The sequence below is a fragment of the Gigantopelta aegis genome, chromosome 6 (genome assembly GCF_016097555.1).
Source record: "Gigantopelta aegis isolate Gae_Host chromosome 6, Gae_host_genome, whole genome shotgun sequence".
Classification (NCBI taxonomy): domain Eukaryota; kingdom Metazoa; phylum Mollusca; class Gastropoda; order Neomphalida; family Peltospiridae; genus Gigantopelta; species Gigantopelta aegis.
In genome coordinates, this window is record NC_054704.1 from 67375138 (window position 1) to 67400290 (window position 25153).

General features: G+C 34.1%; 1 protein-coding gene across 2 annotated transcripts in view; it reads left to right on the forward strand.

The window, feature by feature from the left end:
* The first annotated feature begins 263 nt into the window (after nucleotides 1-263).
* LOC121376247 (TBC1 domain family member 4-like) overlaps nucleotides 264-25153 on the forward strand; it is an 80203-nt gene continuing 55313 nt past the window's right edge. For both annotated transcript variants that reach the window (XM_041504070.1, XM_041504071.1), the window contains exon 1: nucleotides 264-918. In XM_041504070.1, coding sequence (XP_041360004.1) covers nucleotides 532-918 — 387 coding nt within the window. In that variant the 5' untranslated portion in view covers nucleotides 264-531. The remainder of the gene's footprint in view (nucleotides 919-25153) is intronic.

A 25153-nucleotide genomic window follows, 5' to 3' on the forward strand; every position in this document is an offset into this window, starting at 1 on the left:
TCAGCGCCTGTTAGTAGTATATTCCAAGAGAGGACGCCCCATTTGGCAAAATGTATGATTCCATTACGGGTTGATTGAAATAAAACTGCATGCGATTTACTTGTATGTATCACATCACACAAATGGTACCAAAGACACAACTCCTCATGTAATATATTTCTTTACAAATTAATTTTACCATTTAAACAAAGTGTTCTTTGTTTTGTTTTTTTGTTCATTTTTTTTTTTAATCAACTGTGACGTCATTCAAGCATGGCGGAAAAACAAACGTACGAACGTTCTGTGGTCAAATTGTACGTTCCGTTCGTTGTCTTCATTGTTGTTTAACATCTTTGACATTTAAGACTGAGCTAATTAGTGACATACGCTTCCAAAGCAAAATGTCATTACCAGTTTCCTTGATGTTATACCCCATGGCGTTGTTTATTGGAGAAAACCTTGTGTCGTGGTGACCGAGTTCTTCCGGCTGGGCCTGCATGGTCTGGCAGGTGCCCTAGTGTAGATCAGCTGTTGCGGTAAAACGAACAAACAATGATTAACTCCGAGCCAGAACCGAGTAGAGTCGAAACGGGCAAGACCTTAGACACGATGAAGAAGCGCTTTCGTGTTATTTATTTGGGTTCGTCCTCCATGGACAGACGATACACCCAGTGTATTCAACCTTGGGTGATGGCAGAAATAAGGCGGAAAAAGGAGGGGTTCAGAGACGTTACCTTGGACGTGCTATCCAACTCACTCCGAGCAACAGCCTGGGATGCTGATGGTTTGGCTGAAATTCTGTTTGAACATAAACTTCAAGAGCTGACACGATTTGCAAAACTCCATCAAGACCCGAGGTGTTTTGCATATCTTTCTCGTCAGCAACTAAATAATGATGATTTTGAATGTCATGTTTTTTTGACAGCTCATGACGATATGGTATGTATGAAAACTTGTTTATTTAATAGTTATATCAGCACTGTTTTGTCACCTATGTTTCTAAACTCCAATAATCGGCATCATTCCCAACCATTCCCCAAAGTACATAGTACAAATCTAATTTTTTAATCACAAGTTTCGACTAAAAAATTCCTAGTTTGAATATAAATAATTTATTTTTTATGATTAATATATTATATAAAGATATATTAAATTTTTTATTGTAGCACATAATAAACACCCCTTTCCTCAGCCATATATAAAATTTCATAAAGCAAAACAGATAGCCTATCTGGTATCGTGAAAACCGGGCTATCCCAAAAACCTAGAGCTGTATTTAGATATGACTTGGTTTTAAGAATCTACACGTGGGGGGGGGGGGGGGGGGGGGGGTGTCTTAATAGTAATATATATATTAGTGTTTTCCCTAGAAATTTGGCAAGGCATGGTAGACAAAACACTTTGGAGACAATTTTGACCATTTTCAAGGCACTTTTTTTTGCATTAAAGACAAAAACAATAATTGAAATAAACATGAATAATTAATGTTCATGCTTTAATAAATGAATGGCAAAATATATAACAGAGAGATTTTTATTAATTAATAATACATTATTTTAGTGTTTATCAAGGCAATTTTAGAATTAATTATTGAAAAAACCTTTTTGAATCTCAGTGCATCATGGCACTGATTAAGGCAAGACCCAAACAAAAATTGCAAGCTTATTAAATAGCTGGTAACAACCTTGCGACAGCCGCGTAACTACCATGTTTCGAGCTAGTATTTGGAACCTTTTTACAACCATGCAACTAGCTTGTTGCAAGCTTTTCTTACATGCTTGCAACTAGGTTGTAGCAAGCTTGCCACACACTTGTGACTACCTTGCAGCAAGCTTGCAAAATGAAAATATACTTGCGGGAAGCTTGCAGAATTACTGACTACCTTATGCGAGCTAAATGTACAACCTTGTTACAAGGTTGTACAACCGTGTTACAAGGTTGTAACTACCTGGCGACAACCTTGCCGCAAGCATGCATTTTTGTTTGGGGATGATGCTAGACTAGTGCTAAGTGAGGCATGGTGCTGCACCATGCTAAAACAAGCTGGGGAAAACATATATATATATGTATATATATATATATATATATACACAGAGAAAAATGTATATACAGCCATTTTTTTTGTATCACTATATTGATTGATGTGTATTATTAAACTATTAAACAAAGTGACAATTTTACACTGATTGTCAAAGTCACGTCTGCTTCACAGATTCATTGCACAAGAATTTTGGTGAAGTCTTGTGACATGCGTCACTCTTGTAAAATAATAGCCTGGTTTATGGGAGGATCTAGCTAAAGAATGTCAGCATTAGTCTACAGCATGCAATTTCTTTACAACATAAACTGAATTCATCATTAAATATTATTTGTTGGTTGATTTCAATGGTAAATTAAACATGTTTTTTAAAACATTATTTGATCAAATTTAATAGATTGTAGGCCTACATTACAGTGCGCATGCATGGAAACCATTTCTTATTAATAGACCAGTTCACAGTTACTCAAGGATATATAGCATCATTAGGTAAACTCTTACTGATACCAACCATAAAAAATTGAAAGCTTTTCTTATGCTCTATTTTTGGTCAGAAACTTAACATTTCCATCCACAATGTGCAGCGCATGGAATTCATAAAATTAATAGTATTGGATTAAACAGGTGTTTGAGGTACTGAGGAGCCAGTCTCTATCTTTTTTTAGAAAGATTATGTTAAGAGAACTGCTGTTTAAAATGCGTTAAAGCACAATAATTTCAAACATATTATCAATTAATAGGGTACTCAAATTATATTCTGGCAGAAAGCCTGCCTCATGAAAAAGGAAATGTGTTTGGTCATCAGGAGATTTGTAACTTTTATATATATATATATATATATATATATATATATATATAGTATTCGAGTCCGAAGGTTTCTTGAGTATGACTGATGGTAATATGTCTCTTTTTAAAGTCCTGCAATTTTTCACATGACTGACACTAAATAAGCAGATAAAAAAAACAAAACAAAGGAAATAGTTATTATTTCTACCGTTTATGTAATTTTGACTGAGGTTTGATTCATATTATTGCCTGAGGTGCTTTGGTCACAGGATCGAATCTTCTTGGTGTACCCATTCTGTGATTGTATATTTTCCATCCCAATCAGTATCTTTTGACTGACCATTCAGTATATCAAAGGCTGTGGTATATGCTGTTCTATCTGGGAAAGTGCTTAAAAGATCTCCTGCTGACAACATTTGGATAATTGCAGCAGGTTTCTTCTATCTATTTCAGAATTATCAAATATTTGACATCCAGTAGCCATTGATTAAAAATAATGTGTTCTAGTGATGTCGTTAATAACAAAAAACTTTAACTAGAATTGGTTCAAGGTTTTAAGTATGGTATAAATGTTTGTAAATTTTGTTATATCACAAATTTAGTAATCTGCAACCCCTGCAATTAAGAAAACAACCATGGCAAAAAACAAGCAGTGAATTGTTTTGTAAAATATAGTCCACTGCAAAAAATGAGCCGTGGAGAATGAAAAACTTCACAGCAATCTCCACATCATTGCCGATTGCCGTGGGCAATTGCAGGGGTTGAATCTGTCAAATAATATACAGTCATGTCATATATCACAATACAAAATGCAAGATTCAAGATATTAAAACCTTAACACCCAATAGATTGCAAAAAGAAACATTTTTATTGTGGTAGGTCTCACTGGATTGGTGTCAGGCTCACAATATCTGCAAACAGTGAGTGTTTGTGGTACTTCATTTTTCACCACAAAATTGTGCAGTGATAGAAGATGAAAGCGTGTACAGATAAAACACTTACATTTTGTATTGATGCCAGCATTTCTCACTGAACCCCTCGCACCACTATACCACCCACTCTCACCCCCACCATCCATTTCTAGAGAATACGTCAAGAAAAACATTACCACCACATTTGGGCACAACAGGCATTTTTGTCTGTTCTGAGCATTACATAGGTGTCGGAAGATGGCAGCAACTTGGGGGGGGGGGGGGGGCACTTATTAAATGCAAGATTATACTGTGCATATATTGGCCCCCCCCCCCCCCCCCCCAGTTTCAGAGTTGGGGGGCCAGTGCCCCCCTATTTTCGATACCTACTGGTATGCATCAATATTAATAATAGCTGGTAAAGAATTGTACATAATCAGAAATGTATTTCAAGTTATTTTAATTTAATTACAGCTTAGCATTACATTGATTTTGAGGTGAAATGTTAAGAGGTTGGCTTGTTTGTACAAGTTTAATTTGGTTATATTTATGTTGGGCATACCTTTCACTGCCTTATAGCTTTGTGGCAACCAAAGTCCCTGCAGGGCTAAAAATTTGTGCGAATCTCTGAATAGATTCATGCCAGGATTCGTGGAAGCATAAAACATCCAAATCTATTTGGATGTCAGAATTACCAAATGTGTGATATTCAGTAGTCGATGATTAATAAATCAATGTGCTTTACTGGTGTCGTTAAATAAAACAAACATAGGGTTTTGGGGGTTTTTTTAATACATTTTTAAATTAAAGTTTAATATTGATCATATTATATGGAAATGAACTACTACTTTCGGTTATCAGCAATATAATTTTTAGTCTCCATTTGGAGGGGACTATAGGTTTCGTCTCCATCCTATCTGTCTGTCTATTTGTGCATCTGTCCCACATATATATATGGTTTTTTGTTTGAAATTTTGTATATACATGTAGCATTATCTTGTAAGTACAAGATCAAGTTTAACTATCATGGCAATTTACAGATTTTTCACTGAGTTACAGCCCTTGATTTTAGGAATTTATACGAACATTTGTTGAGCTCGGCAATGGACATGTTATACCACGTACCGGTCAGTATTGGAACATCACTTGGTTGTGATAGGAATTGAATTAAATAGCATGTCCTGAGTTTGCTTCTATCTTAACATGTTTCAGACTAATAGAGTCAGTTTAATTACTACAACTCTACATTATATACATAATTTTCTTGTTTAGAACGTTAGTGTTTGATAGTCAATGTTTTTTTGGTTGACATAGCAGGGATTCTGCCAGATGGTATGAAGGGTAAAATTACATACCCTAAAATCTTGGAAATTAATGGATAGGTTATTCCCCCATCCCTTGCTATGCAAGACAAACCCATTCCATGACATCAGCTCATACAAAATAAATATTTTTCTCATCCTCAGGTATATGGGACAGAGCTATCCCATGAAATAATTTTTTTTTTTTTTTTTTTTTTTTATCCCACATGGGATATCACGTGCTTGTGCTTGTGCCTAATATGACGTTGGTAATATGATGTCATATTAAAGTGAGATGGTGATGTTTGGTCATCAGACAACAATTTTAAATCAATATTTTTTTATTAAAAAACCTTCATTATAAAAACTATCTTGTTAATTTGTAGTGTTAAATGTATTTTACACATGAAACAAACACAGCAAATACAATAATGTAGTTTATTTATGATAAAATGGTTAAATAAAAAACTTTACTTTTTCAGCCATCTTTGTCTGTTTGTGTACAGTAATAGTTTATTTACTGAATGGATGATTTCACCACCTCGGGTGTACTTTTTTTAATTATCCCACATGACTGTATATGATGGAGTCTTATAGTCTTGTATAGGATATAACGTCATTCTGTTTAACATGGGGAGTATTACATCATTGGTAGTATATGACGTCATATTAATGTGAGTAATTGGTTAATTTTAGATCAATATTTTGTTATTAAAACCTTCATTATAAAAGCTATCTTGTTAATTTGTAGTGTTAAATTATATTTAACACATGAAAAAGACATGGAAAATATAATAGTGTAGTTTATTTATGATAAAATTGTCAAATATTTATTTTTACTTTTTCAGCTATCTTTTGTTTGTTTGTGTAAAATAATGGCTTATTTATCCAATGGATGAGAGAGAAAGACTCAACTCACATTAATATGATGTCATATATTATCGAAGAGGTAATACTGCAGTGATGTCGTATCCTTTACAAGCCTATAAGACTTCATCATATGCAGTCATGTGGGATAGAAAAAGTACACCCTCAGTGGTAGAAATTTTGACTCTGGGACTCAACAAGCCTTGTCCCAAGTCGAAATTTCCACTACCTAGGGTGTACTTTTTCTATCCGACATGACCACACATGTTGGAGTCTATTAGTATAATTTTAAGAAAGATTATAGTAAGAGAACTGCTGTTTAAAATTTGTCAAAGTACATGAAGAACAGTATCCAGTTTCAAAAGGTTTCAAATCGATAACACCTAGTTAAAGGACACTTATTATCTGGGTTTTTTTTTTTTTTTTTTTTTTTTTACATACATACCCTGAAATTATTTTCAGGCAGAAAACCTTCCTAATGATTCTAGTATCCTAAAATTAATTTTACATCCAAATTGTTACGTAGATATGAGAAAAATATATATTAGGAAATAAAATATAATTTGAGCAATGCATGTACAGAGATAAGGATTATCAGAAACACACTTAAATTTACAGACACTGATATTTCAAACAAGAAGATGTCTTTAATATGCAATTTCAGTCATTAAAAGGCTAGATGTTAGTTGGAAACATTTACAAACTCCAGAGGGTCCCTTTAAGCTATTTGCCACAAGCATGGATTTTAAGATCTAATTAAAAAGTCCTGAAACCAGTAAGACTTATATAAAATTTACAGAAATAGCACAACCTGTAAATATATATTCTGCAACAACACAAAAAACAAGAAGATAAGCTCATCCTCTTGTGGACTGAAATAAAGTAATTAAATAGGTTTAAGATACTTATTACTATTTAGAGCTCTGTCATGTTTGTGTCTTTTGTGCTCTGCAGAAAATGATAGTTACGCACACATTTAAATATTTCTTGTATGATGAACATTCGACGAACATGTTATAAATAGAGTGAATGTCAAGATGGCTATTGAAAAATGTGATTAATTACTGGATGGGGCAATATCAATATTAATATATCATAAGATTATATAGCAAAAGAAATATTACTTTGTATAGTGTTAAGTATTTGCAAGAAAAATATTTATTACGGGTATAATATGACTGCATGGTAGCACTTTGGTGTGATTCAGCAGTTGACAAAGAGATGAACATTGATCATCACTGGATCTTGGCAGGATTTAGCTCAGTGTCTGTGGTGTGTGCAGGGCTTGAACTTAATGTCAGCACCACTTACATTTGCTGTAGCTCCGATATGAATTGCCATATAGGCCAGGGCCCCGTTCCACAAAGTGATATTGCTACTAAGATCACATTAAGTGCATACGGCAGTTATGCTGTTAGGGTTATCTTAGCACTAAGATTGCTTCATGGAACAGGGTCCAGAAGTTTTACCGATGGCAGGTTTTTTTGCTGATTGAAAAAAGAAGAAGAATGTCTGTTTTGTTTAACTGGAGCACATTAATTAATTAATCATTGGTTATTGGATGTCAAACATTTGGTAATTATGACTTGTAGTCATCAGAGGAAACTCGCTACATTTTTTCCTAATGCAGTAATTAAGGGATCTTTTATATGCACCATCTCACAGACAGGATAGCACATACCATGGCCTTTGATATACCAGTCGTTGTGTACTGGCTGGAACGAGAAATAGCCCAATGGGCCCACCGATGTGGATTGACCCCAAACCGACTGCACATCAAGCGAACACTTTACCACTGGTCTACATTCCACCCTTTTGCTGATTGATAAGAATTATTGAGCACTTTCAGTTGAAGAAATAATTTTGGTTTTTAATTTTGTGTTTATTTGTTACTTGTTTAAAACGGCTGTATATAGGCAGATTCAAAATTGCCAAAGATGAATTTTTGTCTACGACAAAAACCTTTAAAATTGCCACATAGTCTGCGCCGTGAACAAAATCAAGGAACACGCTGAAGATCACTCTCCTTAAATGATACCAGGTGAGCAATCACATGAAGTTTCAAAAGAAATTCATTAAACAAAAGTTTATTGCAAGGTAATCAATTTGCAGCTATCCTAAAAAATTTCCAGGCAAGTGTTGAGCTAGGAGAGTGGGAGCAATTACTTGCCTATCCTGACAAAGACTGCCGTAGTTCCCCATGACTAATACTTCAAAGGACATGGTATGTACTGCATACCTATGGGAAAGTGTATATAAAAGATTATTGCTATTTTATCTGTAGGAGATTGTTTTCTTTTTTTTCTTCGTCCAAATGTTGTTATAACCATATATTAAACACCAAATAGCTGTAGTTTAAATGTGCTCAGGTGTTCTTAAACATTCCTTTTCTGTCTAAGCATATTAAGCAAAACAGTCACTTGTTACTCTTTGGTATTAGTGGTCTGTGGCAGTATTGGGTTTTTTCATTTGTTAAGATTTTAAATGTCGAAATAGCAATAATGTTACTACTGTTAGATGCTAAATAACTTTAGTAAAAAATATGCTACATGTGGGTGCTGCTGACGCATCTAAACCATAGTTACTTTTAAATGTAATAAATCATAACCATGAAGAAAACTGCATATATATTTTTATATTAAAGTACATTTGATAATTATTGGAGATGATACCTTATATGGCATCTGTTTCTGGAAAACCGACACAAGACGGAACACACTGAAATTGATTCTTTTTGTATGGCTTTGCAGTAACCAATTGATACTAGATGGCCCAAGGCTCAGAAGCATTTACTATCCAAAACACATGCTTTCTGATAATCAATTTTACAGGCAGCTTTTGCAAGTCTTTGAATGTCACATGTCTTTCAGGCATTAAATTTGAAGATTTTTTTTTAGGATTCTGCTGGAATCTTAATGTAGATATTTTGGGATTTTCAGAAACACTGAATCCTGCTAAATTTGTACCTGTATATTTTGATTATGGAATTACAGTAATAAATGTGTTGAATGTACATGTACTGGTACCACTCTGCATGTACATTTATATGGCAGTTTGCTTACTATAGACAGCCAGGCAGGATGTAGCCCAGCGACGAAATGCTAGCCAGATGCGCATTCAGTCCAGGACGACTGGTGTATGCAAGGCTTTAGATCGCACTAATTTGGGCACAACAGGGACTTTTGTCTTTTGTGAGTGCAGGAAGATAATTTAATTCAGTACAGCTGCTGTAGAGTTGTCAGTATTCAGAAATGCATTTCAAGTTATTTTAATCTAATTTAGTTCTTTATTACCATAAGCATTTTCTTATTGGTACAAACAATATACATGTGTAATACATGAGCAATCAATAGTGACAGAAGTAGTATGGCTATTGAAATATTTTGAGGTCAGTATGTTTGTAGGTAATCTGGGCGTAATTATTTTGGGCACATACATATTTTGGGCACACCATTTATTCCTCGACTTTGTTGCAATCTAAAGCCCTGTGTTAACAAAGGAAAGGAAGGTTTGTTTAATGACACCTCAGCTGCACATTTTAAAGTTCTGTTATTTGGTGTCTAACATAGGCTATTCATCCCATAGGACAAGGAACAGACAGTATATACAAATGGCTTTGACGTACCAGTCATGGGGCACTGGTTGAAAAATTAAAGCAGTGTCTGGAGAACGGTAAATGATTCTGATAGACTGCTCTAAAGCGCTCGCTCGATACACGGTCGGTCTGGGATCGATCCCCGTCGATGGGCCATTGGGCTATATCTTGTTCCAGCCAGTGCACCATGACTGGTTTATCAAAGGCCGTGGTACGTACTACCCTGTCTGTGGGATGGTGCACATAACTAAAATGTGTTGAGTGCGTCATTAAATAAAACATTTCCTGATAGACTGCATTCACCTTGGTATTGACGATCTGTACAATTCAATGATTTAAAATAAAATTATCTTATGTGTGTCAGTTTTACAATCAGAACAAGATTTCTCACCAAGTGTTGTGGCTCAGTGATGCTTTCATTAAATTATTGACTTTTGTGACAACATGAGTCTTGAATCTTTAGAAAAATTCAGATCAAAACAAGGAATATAATGTGAAAATATAAACATTGTATATTGTGATTGAATTGTGTGCATGTCATATGATCATCTAGTGTTGAGTAAATTAAGTGTAATTATAGAATTCATGTGGGTCATGGAAATCCTGGAAAGTCATGGTATTTATAAACGTTCATGTGTCATTTTCCAGACCTGGAAAGTCATAGAATTCTGATTTGCATCATGGAAAATTAAAGTTGGTTACTAATTTATATTTTTTCCCTTTTAAAGTAATTGTACACAAGAAGAGATTGGCAATTTGTGTACGGTAATAACATTGCAATATTAACATGTTGAGATTATAATGTTGATTTAAAAAAAAAAAAGATAGAAAAAGAGAGTGAGAGAAAGAAAAATATAATGGAAAATCATGAAATTTGGTTGATATAAAGTGTTTGAACCCTATTTAATTTTCCAATTTACTAATCAATGTCTGTGTTCCTAGAATATTTTGCTCCAAGTGTTAAATACTTTGAGTATGGTGTGAAAATGGTATACTCCGAATGGTGTGATAATGGCTTACATTATACATGTAGTTTTATGTTAACCTAGTTTTAATAGTTAACATAGAAAACTAGTGTCTGAGAATCACAGGACTTCTCTAATTTTTATAAAATCCACTAGCCATGAGATCAGTGATTTAAATTTTTTACTAGCCACGATTAAAAATTTACTAGCCCTACTTTACTTTTAAGTTAATACAATTTTACTAAATAACAGTAAAAATAGGATATGTCACCTAAAGAGAGAAATATAGCTCAAAACACTAACCTTGGGTGTGGGAGTTGGGGTCAGGATATTCATATTTACCAAATAGACTTAACTGCAACATTTTACCCAAAAAATATTCACTAGCCGTCGGGCATGGCAATAGTAGTTATTTACTAGCCCAACACTGAATGTCACTAGCCATGGGAGTGGGGCTACCATAATCTAGAAGCCCTGGAATCAAGAACCAGATTGGTTAGATGTCTGTCAACTCTTTTTGTGGTGATAAAAAATTCCACATTTCACAGTGATCTCTTTTTTTCATGTACATTAGTTTTTGTGAGGTCATGCAGGTACATGTAAGAGAAGTGATGCAAAGCTGTATAATTTGAATGGAAAAAACAAAAATGAGCACTTTCTTTTTCGATTTTTCTGGGGGGTTTTAAAATGCTAAAACATGTTTTCTCAAAACCATGGCTTTTATTTTATTTTATATTCAGTGCTATCTCTGGGACTCATCAAATTTTATTTAAATTTGGCAAAATAATTTTACATGTGTATGTACTGGTTATTAATAATTGATATTTTATATAAGCAATTTTTATATTTAATAGATAATTTGTCAAAAAATTTAGTTTACCCAGAGCTAGCCTGATATTAATAGAATCTATCACCGTTGTGAGGTATAGATAAGGCTATTCCAACCCGAGGGACAAAAACATTTTTCCCATTTAATTACAGTAACAAAACATTAATTTTGTAAGCTACGGTCTGTTTATTGTAGAACCATTCGTATACATTTCACCTGCCAACTCATTTAATCATACGCAGAAAAATATAGTCCACCTTATGCAACGACATAAATATGTAATGTTCAACTTACAATAAATATAAAGTTGAAAATATTAATTTGTTTAAATATTTTTAAAACAATGATACAACATGAAATGGCAAACAGAATTTTGAAAACCATGAGTTATGATGTCAATAGTCGTAAAACATGAGTTATGATGTCACGCGTATGTAGAAATCGTCTAGCCCTCGGGTCGGACAGATTTATCTAGCCCTAGGGTCCAGACAGATTTTTCTAGCACCATGCAAAAGCTGGATAACCCTGTCCAGTGGGCAAGAATGGATGATCTAAATGTATTCAGTATTGGAAATATAGCTTACTTGAGATTGTAGCTGTAATAACAAATTCAGGGCAGGATTTAGCTCTGTCAGTTGAGTGCTTGCCTCAAGTGCTTGCATCGCAGGATCAAAGCACCTTGGTGAATCCATTCAACTAATTGTGTTTTTTTCAAGTTCCAACCAGTGCACCACAGCTGGTCAAAGGCCGTATGTGGTATGTGCTTTTTTGTCTGTAGGAAAGTGCATATAATTTATATTATGAAAGATCCTTTGCTGCATTAGGGAAAATGTAGCGGGTTTCCTCTGATGACTATGTGTCAGAATTACCAAATGTTTGACATCCATTTGCTGATGATTAATTAACCAATCTAGTGGTGTCCTTGAACAAACCAAACTTTAGCTTTAATAACTAATTCCTATCGGTGAATACCAAGTGACCCACTTTAAAATGTCCTGCCGAGATTTTGTTTACTATTATGTAACATTGTTTTTGTATAGGATTCTGAACATGTAATATGTTCTGTCACCTTTTGCCCTGCATATATATGTTAATTAATTCATATACATGTAAGTGGGATAAACAAAGCTTCATTGTACACACATAAATTCCTGACAACTATAATGCCACACAGGCCATTTTCAACAAAAAAGAAGAAGAGGCAAGCGTAAGCATTTGAGAAAAAAAATTCATCTTACATTACAGGGATGGAATGTAGCTCAGTGATAGAACACTTGCCTGTGTTGTAGGATTAATCAGCCATAATGAAATTTGCGGGCCCCCCCCCCCCCCCAATCTAAATTGGTTCCTCAAGACTGGGCTGGTATGTACTGTCCAGTCTTTGGGCAATTAAAAGATCCCTTGCATTATGATAGGAGTAGCCTACAGGTGTGGTTGCGGAAGGTTTCCTCTCCATTTCTATCAGCCAAGCATTCTTTTAAAAGGCAAAGAAATGTTCGTGTCTCTCCTAAATTCAAGGGCCATAACTCTGTGAAAAATGGGTAAATCACCATGAAAGTAATAGTATATTACAAAGCTAGATATACAAAATTACATCTCAATATCTTTAGGCATTGACAAACAAAAGTCCGGAATCCCCCCCCCCCCCCCCCCCCCCCCCCCCATATCTCCTATGTTTCAGGGCCATAACTCTGTCAAAAAATGGATATAAACCCCATGAAAGTTTAACTTGCTTTGTAAAGCTGTAAAGTACATTGTAAAGCTATGCACAAGATTTTAGCTTAATATGAAGGCATTGTGAATTGACCCCATCTGGACAGACAGAAGAATGGACACGACACTGATAGTCCCCTCTGGTTGGACCGGTAGGGGACTAATAACCATGTTAGATACCAAATATCTGTAATTTAAATGTGCCGAGGTGTTACTGTCTACTATTTTTGACAGTTTTTAAGTTACTACACATATATCCATAGTAACCAGTTCTGTAGAACTGCATAATAAGAATCTACATATTTGTCACACGTTTCATTTATAAACCTTTTTTAGATTTTAGACCTTAATACATTAGTAGTGAATAAAATGTGGTGTACAAAGTTAAATTTGTTTTGTTTAACACCACCAGAGCATATTGATTTGTTAATCATCAGCTATTAGAGCTGGGTGGTATACTATAGATACTGTTTGGTATCGGTATCATGTCAATTTGGATTTACCTTACTGAGTAAACCTCAAAATACAGAAATTTTGGAATTGAAAAATGTTCTCGCCATAATTAAGTAAAACACTATAAAAATATATCCGATGACATTATTCTAATGCAAACTGACTGACAAGAAGAGCGTGTGGGCATCATATTTCCAATAAAAGTTGGAGGAAATTTAACACAGAAAATCCAGCATGTCACATTTTCACATAAACAATGTGGTTATATTGAATTATGAAATAATATGAACATTATGCAAGCATGCGTTTAGAGCCAGATATACCTTAAAAAACCCTCTCGATATTGGTATTGGTATTGAGGTTTTGTTAATACCAAATACCTCACTGATACAGAGGTAAATTAACCCCAAAATACTGATGCCGAACCTGAAATGTTAATGCCACCCTGTTCTATCAGCTATTGGGATGTCATACATTTGGTAATTTTGATGTACAGTTTCAGAGAGGAAAACTGCTAGATTTTTCCATTAGTAGTTGGTGTACAGAAGTTTGTTTTGTTTAACGACATCACTGGAGCATATTGATTAATCAATCATCGGCTATTGGATGTCAAACATTTGGTAATTCTGACTCGTAGTCATCGGAGGAAACCTGCTACATTTTTTCTAATGTAGCAAGGGATCTTTTATATGCACTTTCCCATAGACAGGAAAGCACATACCACGGCCTTTGTCCAGTTGTGGTACACTAGTTGAATGAGAAAAAACCCAATCAGCTGAATAGATCCACCGAGGCGGTTCAATCCTGCGACGCAAGCACCTCAAGCGAGCACTCAACCGACTGAGCTACGTCCCGCCCCTAGTTGGTGTACAAGACCCAGTGTTCTAACTTTCTAACAGTATACAATTATCAGTACAATTAGAAAAATAATATCAACGAATAACAAATTATTAGTGTGTATGTGAAGAACTTTAATAGTAAATAAAAATAATGGTAATTGTCAGCTAGATAAATATATTGTATCCTATATTATCTGTATTTTGTTACCCATTCGGCTATTTCTCGTTCCAGCCAGTACTCCACAACTGGTGTAACAAAGGCAGTGGTATGTGTTGTCCTGTCTGTGGGATAGTGCATATAAAAGATCCCTTGCTGCTAATTGAAAAAAAATAGTAGCCTATGAAATAGCGGCAGCAGATTTCCTCTTTCAATAATATATGTGTGGTCCTTACCCATGTGTCTGATGCCATATAACCATAAATAAAATGTGTTGAGTGTGTCGTTAAATAAACCATTTCCTTCATTCATTCCTGTATTTTGTTTTACATGGGTTTCCAGGCACTGTGCTGCTCTGCTTGTGGCCTGATATTTTTCCTTAATTAACTTTCACCAACAATCTGACCACATATCAACTGCCTGTTCATATGGTAATATGTTCGAGATGGAAGGTTGAATGTCCCTTGGCAGTACACATGGTAGCATGCTTTGCATCCTGTTCTTCGGGTCACATCACACAGATCAGCACATGCAGTGTATGCTTTTTCATGCACAGGTCATTGACCTTTTGTAAACTTGGTCAGCTGTATTTTACTTCTAGCCATTTGATGCAAAAGGAAAACATGGTTTATTAACCATTGTCATAAACCTTACAGTGAGCATTTCGAATGTGATATAATTAACACAGTACATGTATTAGTGTATATATATGTATATATATGTGAATGACTGATGGTAAAATAGTGGAAATCGTAAGTTATAATGCATCTTATGAGTTAACAGATATTATTTTGTGGTAACCAGACTTGTCAACCCTCCCAGATTCCACGGGATTCTCCCGGTATTTGATCAAACCTGCTGCAATATCCTATGCGGGAAAAAAATTATCCCAGTAAATGACATTTTTGTAAGCATAAAAAAATGTTTTATCTACTTTCGCTAAAATAACATAAAGGAAGTAACTGCTTTTTTTTACATTCGGAAAACTTTGGCTAATTTGTCTTTCCGACAAAGTAACAGGCCAAATTGTCCTAACTGTTTAACATTTGCCGAAGTGAAAGTTGTGAGATATATTGTTAAAAAAGCACATGGAGTTATAAAATGACGTGTTATTATAATGTTAAGTTTGTTGTCATATTAAATGGCTATGAAACGTGTTGCTGCTGATTCAGCAGGCTGTGTATTGACATTCAGTGTTGCCATTTATAAAATAAAAAAATGCAATTTAGTCCTAATAACGCCTGTGACTTGTCAGACGTCTTCCGACTAGATTACATAATGCAACTATGGCGGGTCTGAAGTACCAGACTGGCCCATTTCAGCTTATCTATGTCCAGAGTTGACAGCAATACACACGATGTTAAAATCACATGTCACAGCTAGACAATCAAAAGACCAATTAGCTATGTAAACAATTATACTTGTCTCCGTTAGTTTTATATGTTTGTGAAGTAAAATGTTGCTAACAAGATACACTTCAAGGAATTATTTTTGTACAGTTAATAAATGTTATGTTTGACGTAAAATTAAGTTATTCACGGAAATGGGTATAATTCCGGTATATTTCACATGATGTTAGTAATAAGGTTTTACTTATGATTAGTGGAAATACAGTGTTTATTGCATTGTTCTAATGATTTTAAATAAGTACCACGCCACCGTTCCTCATTATAGTAAAAACTTAATATTAATTTATAAGATTGATATAAATTTGTCTTAGGTACTTAATAGTTACATAAACCACAAATGGTGATGTAATGTAACCTGTAAGTGTAATACCATTGATGTACTAATTAATGTTTACATTTTTTGTTCGTGTTCTTAACATTTTTGGATAAAAGAGTTATTTTTAAAAATATGTATTAACTGTATTAAATAATATTAAACTATAAAAAAAGATAATATATAATATATATATATATATATATATATATATATATATATATATATATATATATATATAATTTGTTTTTATTAAAAACAAATTAATGCCATTATGTAGTCTTCATATAACTTATTGTAATACTTTTTAAAATTTGTGATTTTGTGTTAAATCGTATGCATTTAAAAAGTCTGCTTTTTGACAAAGTCTGCTTTTTCAACACACCTGCTTTCTCTTGACTAAAGGTTGACAGGTCTGGTGGTAACCTGTACATAACCTAAGGGAGTGCTTATTTCTATGCTTTGTTATTGCTATTAGAATCCCCACCCCTCCACCCTTTTCTAGCCTGGACAAGGAGCTTGTGAGAGCCAACACCTGCACCCATGCTAGAACATGTGCTAGAACAGCTTGTTCTGAATGTGTGCATTACATCACCAGTGGTTAATGCACAGCCATTTCCTTTTTTTCATGTAATGTCCAACCATTTATTCATTAGGTTTAATATTATGAAACTGAAAATTTTAAATGTAATCAAAATAAGTCTGAAATGTTTCTGTTTTATTGTAACTTTTTATTCATTTGTTTTTGAAATACTGAAATATGTTATAATGTATGTTGGCATGAATTATTTTGTGTAATCCAAAACAATTGCTATATGCTTATCCTGTGCAATTACAAATGGCATAAATAAACAGGGCATACCAAAAAACATGTAGCTACATTTTTACTACAAAAAGCCATATTTGTTACATGGGCTCAGTTCTGATTGGTCCAAGATGACCATCTTGTTTCAGATGTCCAAAAGTCTTCAATGCATTCAAATGATCTCTTGTATCTTATACTTTTTTTTTTACCAGGTTTTGGTTTGATTGGCTCATCAGTTTTCCAGATATGCTTGTTCAAGTGAGATCCAATATAACCACTATAAATCAAAGATGGCCACCCATTTGTGAGCCACTTTTTATGATCTGCATTTTGCCCCTCCAGATCATTATGTGTACCAAGTATCATTGCATTTCAAAGATTTTTTTTTTTTTTAATGTTTTTTCAATTCAAGATGGCCACCAACAGTTTTTGCTTTATTTATGGCACATATTCAGCTGAACCCTACCAGATCTCATGGTTTCAGATATCTCAGATCTGTAGTTTTCAAGAAATTGTCTGGAACAAAAACAACAGAGCTCCATGCAGCTTGCCTGGAGCCGAATTAAGTGAATGATGTATCAAACACAGGTGCCAGCAGGGGTTAAAACGTTTCTTTTCAAACAATCAGCTGGAGGTTTGCTGTTACCATATTTTCAAATGGATGATAAAAAATCCTCCTAAGATGAAACTGAGGTGCATTTTGATGTGCTAGCATGATTGCATTGCTCACGTGAAGAACTAGGATGAAATAAACAAGATATTTTTTAAACTATTACCACCAGCAGAGTGAATTTAAATAATTTCACTTCATTGTCATTTTGTGGCATGAAGTAGTGTTTTGATGACAATCTGTATTCTTTGAACAGTGGCAGATTTACTGGGTAAACAGTATCTGACAAACCCATACCTTTTGAATATTCTAATCTGTTTTGAATTTGATCTGATCTCAGGTTCAGCATGGCTGAAAATAAACAGATTAATTAATTCTGTAATGGATAACGATTCCTTTCACAGTATTGTGTGTCATCTGTGTATGTGAGTGGTTCTAGTGCCCATATCTCTGTTGTATCAAATGTTTGAAGAGCTTACTAGATTTCAGGAACTATTTCTTTTTGTTGATAAGTACAGCACACTTGGTTTTTAAGGAGTTATACAGTGGATGTCGTGTGCCAGTACTGATGTTCTTTGTGTATGTGTGTAAGTAGCTCTTCTGAGATGAACTAAGTGGCCATGACAAATTAATTAAGTGTCTTCGTACATGTATATAAAGAAACATCTTTTGTTAACTCTTCATTTTTCAATATTCATTATAAATATACACATGTATCTTTGAAAAGGAAAACTCAAACAAAATTCTGGAGTTAAGAACAAGAAGTGTTTTGATGTAAGTTTACTATATAGTAAGTAATTTCTTTCTAAAGTTTAGCATTATATTTTACATTTAAAAAAAAAAGGTTATTAATAAAACAAAAATTAAAAGTTCAATGAGTAACATTTTAATATAATAATTTAAAGTTAAAATTTGTTTTGTTTAATGACACCTCTAGGTTTACAATCATTTATTAATTATCCCTTGTCTAAGGTTTGGTAATTCTGACATAGTCTTAGAGAGGAAACACGCTATATTTTTCTATCAGCAAGAAATATTTTAATAATTAGTACAGGGGTGAGTTCTTTTGGCTTTTTATCTTGATTTCATTTTTTTAAATTTTTTATCATAAAATGGAATAACCATTGTATATCAAACAAGCAATTTATGTGAGAGATGCTCTTTTTCCAAAGTTTGGACTGGACAGGTTTTGTAAAAATACACTTCAATTGTTTACAAGTACTGTTAATGGAATAGTACAGTCTCAGACAGAATAGTGCTTTCTGAAATGTACTATGTCCTTTGGGATAGTGGTAACAAATTTAAATTTCGACCCCAGATGGTATAGAAATTTTAACTGTTTATTTTTAAGAGATATCAAATCTCAGTTAGTAAAAAAGAAAACCGGTTTTAATTTTAAACTTTAATTAATGTTTATAAGAGGAGGCAGTATAAGAAGTACACGTGGGTAAATTTTTGTAAATCTTTTGTTAAAATACTGTTTGTGTTAGTTGGGTGTCATCTTTTGAGTTCAACACACAGCAATCTGATACCGTACTGACTCCTGATACCTGACTAACTTACCATGCACACTGTAAGGGCTGTAATAATACTTATTATCAGGTTCATGTAATAGCTGGGAATCACTTTTTGATGTCACGTCATTACATATATGAAGCAGGGTTATGTACCGGGTAGGTCACTTTGCTTGTTGTAATTCCTATAGTTATAACTTAATTTCCTGCCTTGTTAGAAACACTACACTGGTAATGTGTGTAGTTATATAACAATAGTAATAATAAATCCACCCACTGTCTTATTCTTACGTGTAGTAATTAAATATACTGTTGTATATTTTCAGTATTAACTACCTATGTGTATTTTTAGAATTTATCAGCATTTGAGGGCAATCTCTCGAATATTCATTATGGGCTGAATTTATGAATCCTGGTTTTTTTTAAAAAACATAGCTAGTGTTTAAAGGGACAGACCCTAGTTTGAACCCATGGAAATTAACACTAAGTTTAGTTAATCTACTATTCTGTAACACATTTGAATAAAGTTACAATTTAGTGAAACGTGAGTCTGTGACTTTGAAATGGTGAAAAGACTAAAACTCGACTCCATAACTGTTACCTCTCACACGCACATGCATTTTAAAAAATTTAAGAAATGAATTTTGTGATATTAAAAACACCAGGATGACCAAAAACACTTTGGATTTACGGACATGGATAATCTAAACAATAAAATCTAAGTAAATTAAGTATGATTTCAGTTATCAAAAAGGCTCTAAAAACTAGGGTATGTCCCTTTGAGTATTGTAAATGTATGCAGTTATACATCTGCATGTAAGACTGTAAATTTGGCCCTAATTGTTTACTAAGTAGTCAGCACAGCTTTGTAAGTGGTTATTATTAACATGTATGCAGTTACACATCTGCATGTAAGACTGTAAATTTGGCCCTAATTGTTTACTAAGTAGTCAGCACAGCTTTGTAAGTGGTTATTATTAACATGTATGGCATTAGTGACTAGACTGACGGTTGCAATCATGACATCAGTACCAGATTTATTCAGTTTGGTTTTTCCAGAATGTAATCAGCGTTAACAACATTTTCACTTTGAACTTTGGTATTTTGTCCATTTGGCAAGTTAGTATTAGCTACATGTACATGTGTAATGGTAACAGTAAGTACCTGTCTGTCTTTTATTCGGTGATTGCAATTTAGATTATATTGATGTTGTTTCTTTCTTCTTCTTTTTTCTTCTTTTTTTGGGGGGGGGGGTCGTTGGTGGTGGGTTGGGTTTTTTTGGTGGGAGGGTATTTATTTATGCATGAATTATACTGACATGTACATGGAATTTCTAGATGGTAGAGCGGAATTTATTTTTATGTGTATTTTAATATTGTCATAAACGATTCATGTGTCATTTTCATGTAACAGCTATCAAAATTCTTAAGATAATTTTAATTTATGTTTGTACTTAATTATATGGCCTCTTAAAATCCAAGTACACTATCCTGGGTACATATATATCTCAGCTGTCTGGATTGTCTGTTCATGACGGGTTAATTGTTAAAATAGTCAGTCCTTCACGTTTGAAAATACCAGATAAATCACTCTCGTCTTGGCTCCAGGTGAGTGATTTGTGTTCCATTGAAAAAAAAGCTTACGTAAACCTTGCACATATTGACTCAAATCAGTTTTGAATAGCACATGTACAATGAACAATCACTAAATCAGTATAATGGTATTCAAACACTGGAACTGGTTGGGGTTAAAACATCTTCTTTTCAAACAGTCACCAGAAGACGTGCTGTTAACATAGTTTCGGGGGAAGATACAAAATGCTTCTGAGAACAAAAAATTAAGGTGTACATGGGCACACAAGCACGATTGCACACCTCAGTCCTCAGATGTGAAGGACTGAATTGTTAGTATTTAGTGTGAGTGAGGTCTGTGTGGTGGTCTCCTCTGAAAATAATAAAACTTACTCTAGGTTGGATCTAGTATTGGTATGTGAACCCAGTACCTGCTGGCTTTAGGATAGATAACCTAACCACTGTGTCACAAGTGCTCACACCCGAGTTTAGGTGTTTCAGTTTGGAAATAACTGGAGAGCAATCCAATCTAATGTCCGAACCAAAATGTTAACTACCAAAAATTGCTCTCCTACCTTTATTTTTCGTTAGATTTTACTCACATTTTGTCCTGACAGAAATCTATGAAAAACCATTGCAATGACACAGATTCCACATACTATATGATAACCATGTCACCAGTATAGACTTCGCTGAGATCGCATGTAATTTTGTGCTGGCTGCCATTTTGACTTTTTATGGAATATTCTCCAAGAAGGGTGAAAGGATATGACTTAATCTAGCAACGTCATAACATGTTATGATATAAAAGCAAACGTGATGACATCATATTAATTTTTTTTTTTTTAATTTGTTTGTTTAAATATACCACTAAATATCATTGATTTTATATTAATTATGTCACATACTTTGGAGGCTTTCACCCGTCTTGAAGAGTATTCCATTAAAAAGCAAAATGGCAGACGGCAGAAAACTGCATGTATTTTGCCCTATGCTATCTCAGTGAAGTCGATACTGGCAACATCGTTACAGTCTCATATGTGGAATCTGTGTCACTGTAATGGATTTTTCACAACTTGTGTGTGGACAAAATTTGGGGGAAATGTAACGGTAATTAAAGGTAGGAGAGTAATTTTTTGTAGTTGTTAACATTTTGGTTCGGACAGTAGATGATAAATTCAACCAAGCACTCGGAGAGTACTGCTAAAAATACATGAATATCTGGCTCAACAAGTTTGTATCTCCTAAATTCAAAGGTGATAATGCTGACTAATCAGTAAATTCCGTGAAAGTTTAAACCAGATCTGTAACAGTATATGATAAAGCTATACACAAAATTTCAGCTTAATATCTTGAGGCATTGCAAAACAAAGTTGGGATTTGTTTTGTTTTTCCTACGTTCAAGGACCATAACTGTCAGAAATGGGTAAATTGCCATGAAAATCAAACTTGGTCTGTAATATGATAAAGTTATAAAACAAAATTTCAGCTCAATATCTCAAGGCATTGTAACAAAACATCCGGAAAACTATTATAGTATATAGTATATGTGGGACAGATGCATGGACAGACAAACAGACAAGACAGGCAGAAGGACGGAGATCAAACCTATAGTCCCCTGGGTTGGACTGATAGGGGACTAATAAGGTGAACGGTTCCAGAAATTAGAAAAAATATGTTTACGTAGAAAGCTAAATAATAAAAGATGAGCTTGAAGACATTCCTAGGCAAGTATAATGCATGCCCATGACAAGTATAAATAGGTGGTAGTATATGCTGTTTATATAAAAGATCCATTTCTGCTAAAGGAAAAATGAGGTGGATTTCCTACATGTCAAAATTTTCAAAATGTTCCCTTTTCCTTTCTCTTGGTGGGATAAAAAACCCAACAAAAACCCCAAAACAAATCCAAATGTTTGACATCCAGTAGCAAATGATTAATTAATCAGTGTGCTCTATACTTTAACACTAGCCTCGGGCCTAGCTCTGCCACTCGCCAAATTAATCAATTGCAAATTTTGATAACAATTTTAATTTAATTTGGCGGGCAAAAAATGTGTAATAATTTATATATTTTTTGTTGGAAAATAGCTATAGGTTTTGCATTTTTTAAAGATAATTTGGCGACCTTTCCTGATCACCCAGAGCTAACCCTGAGCCTGATATCTTGGTGCATTTACCTAAATCATAACTGAGCTAACCTTTAACAATGAGGACTTAAACTAATATGACCACTTCCTTTAATGTATTTTATCCATGGGGGTCAGGATATTCACATCCGCAATACATGCAGTTTCAATGCCAGTATTCTTACAGCCTAACTGGATATAATGTATATGTATCTAGCTCATGATTTATTAAAAGGACATTCCTGAGTTTGCTACATTATAAGATGTTTCCGACTAATAAAATATTTCTACGATTAAACTTACATATTAAATACATTTTCTTGTTTAGAATATCATTGTCTGTATATTCAATGAGTTTATTGTCGTCTTAATATTTGTAAGAAGCCCAAACTGGATTTTGTCTTCAAATAATTTCGTATGTACAAAAATGTTGTTTTTTTAGGAAATAAAATGAAATTTAACCTAGTACAAATATTAGAACGATCAGAAACACGTTTAATATATAGTCACTAACACATTATGCAGAAAAATATATTTAATATGTAATTACAATCGTTAAAAAGTCTCTGTTAGTCGATAACATCTTAAAAATTGCAGCAAACTCAGGAATGTCCCTTTAAGCTGGATTGTAACAATGATGTGATGAACTAATATGACCATGACAGGCCAAATTTATGAAGCCTGTTTTTGTTGTGTTTAGCGACTTCAGCATATTTATACATGTATGTAGCTGACAGTTGATATAACCTTTAGCAATGCGCAAATAAACAAATACGGTCACTTTGTTTAAATGTGCCCAGGGTGCTTGGATATGCCTCATCACAATAATTTTAACTAGTTCACCGACTGACACTTAGAATCTAGATGATAGTATAAAGCAGTATACTGGTAGGTAGAGCTGTATACAAAACCACACTTGTTATCAGCTCTGATGTGAGTTGGATCTTTCTCATGTTGAAGTAATCAACTATGTTATTGTTCAGCTTATGTGGGGGGTTTTTAAGGATTTTTTTTTGCATGATGCATACAGTACGTGAAATATAAACTTGAAATTTAGATACTGTTTTAATCAGTTGTTTTAAGTGTATAACTACATTTAAGTGTAGTTTATAGAGTTTCTATCTTTCATATGGTCACAGTATTTGCATATATAGATATGAATACACATGTACATTGTATATATAGATCTGCACTTGAGTTGTGGATATCGTTAGTGTTAAAAGATTAGTTTACAGATAAGCCTCTGTTCACCATATGATGCACATGTGATGGGTGAGTGTGCTACTTGAAGGGGAGTGACATCACTCTCTGTTCTGAAAGCTTAAACAAGTTCTTCTTTCGAGGATCTTGTTAAGACTTAACAAACATGAGATTGACATTAATTATACTTCATTAATTTTAGCCACTTACTGAATTAGCATTTTTCTATTGTTTAATAGACTTGGTACTGATTCAAAACAACCTTGTGGAGAAACAGCATTGGGTATTTGTTGCATTGTATTTTTTGTTGCCATTTTGGATGGTTGACTCTGAAACGATATTTTGTGTGTGTTCTGCTGATGATGTCAGTGTATCCCAAAGAAACGGACTTGTTTAAATGGATTGTTGGACAGCGGATCGATTCTTCAAATGCCTTACCATTAATGCCAAGTTGCAGGAACGACAGTTTGTTGTCATGTAAATCAAAGGTGTGAATTTAGTCATCTAGTGAGTAGGTGGATTTAATATTAAAAGTAATATAGTGGATCAATCTGTCCACTCTGTCAGTGGATCGATCTGTATGTCAGTGCTATAGATTTTATATATACTATTTAGGTTGGTGTATGTTATGTTAAACAGTACAGGTAAGCCAAAAAGAAAGGAAAGGAATGTTTTTACAGTACTACAGCACATATTTTGTAGGCTACTTTTGCATGCCCATTGTGGTTATGGTGATATTTGGTCTTGTCCACAGTAGATAATAAACCTACTGCTGGTATGTAAGCTATTCTTTCCACTTCACAGCAAGAGGACTTTTATAGGCACTTTCCCTGGGATAAGAAAAGAACATTTTAAACAATTGACAGCTACATGTATTTGGTGTCTAACATTTGGTTTTGACATTTGATCAAGAGAGATAGACTACTAATAAAGCAGCAAGGGATCTTTTAGGTAGGACAGTACGTTCCAGTTATGTGTCACTGATTGGGATGGGGGGAAAACCCCAAGTCCATCGAGGATGATTGAGCATGTGACCTATTGTACATTAGGCGAGCTGTTAACCACTGAGCTACATTCCTGTCCTGTTTGCTTTGTTTAACGACACCACTAGAGAACATTGATTTATTAGTCATTGCCTATTGGATGTCAAACATTTGGTAATTTTGATA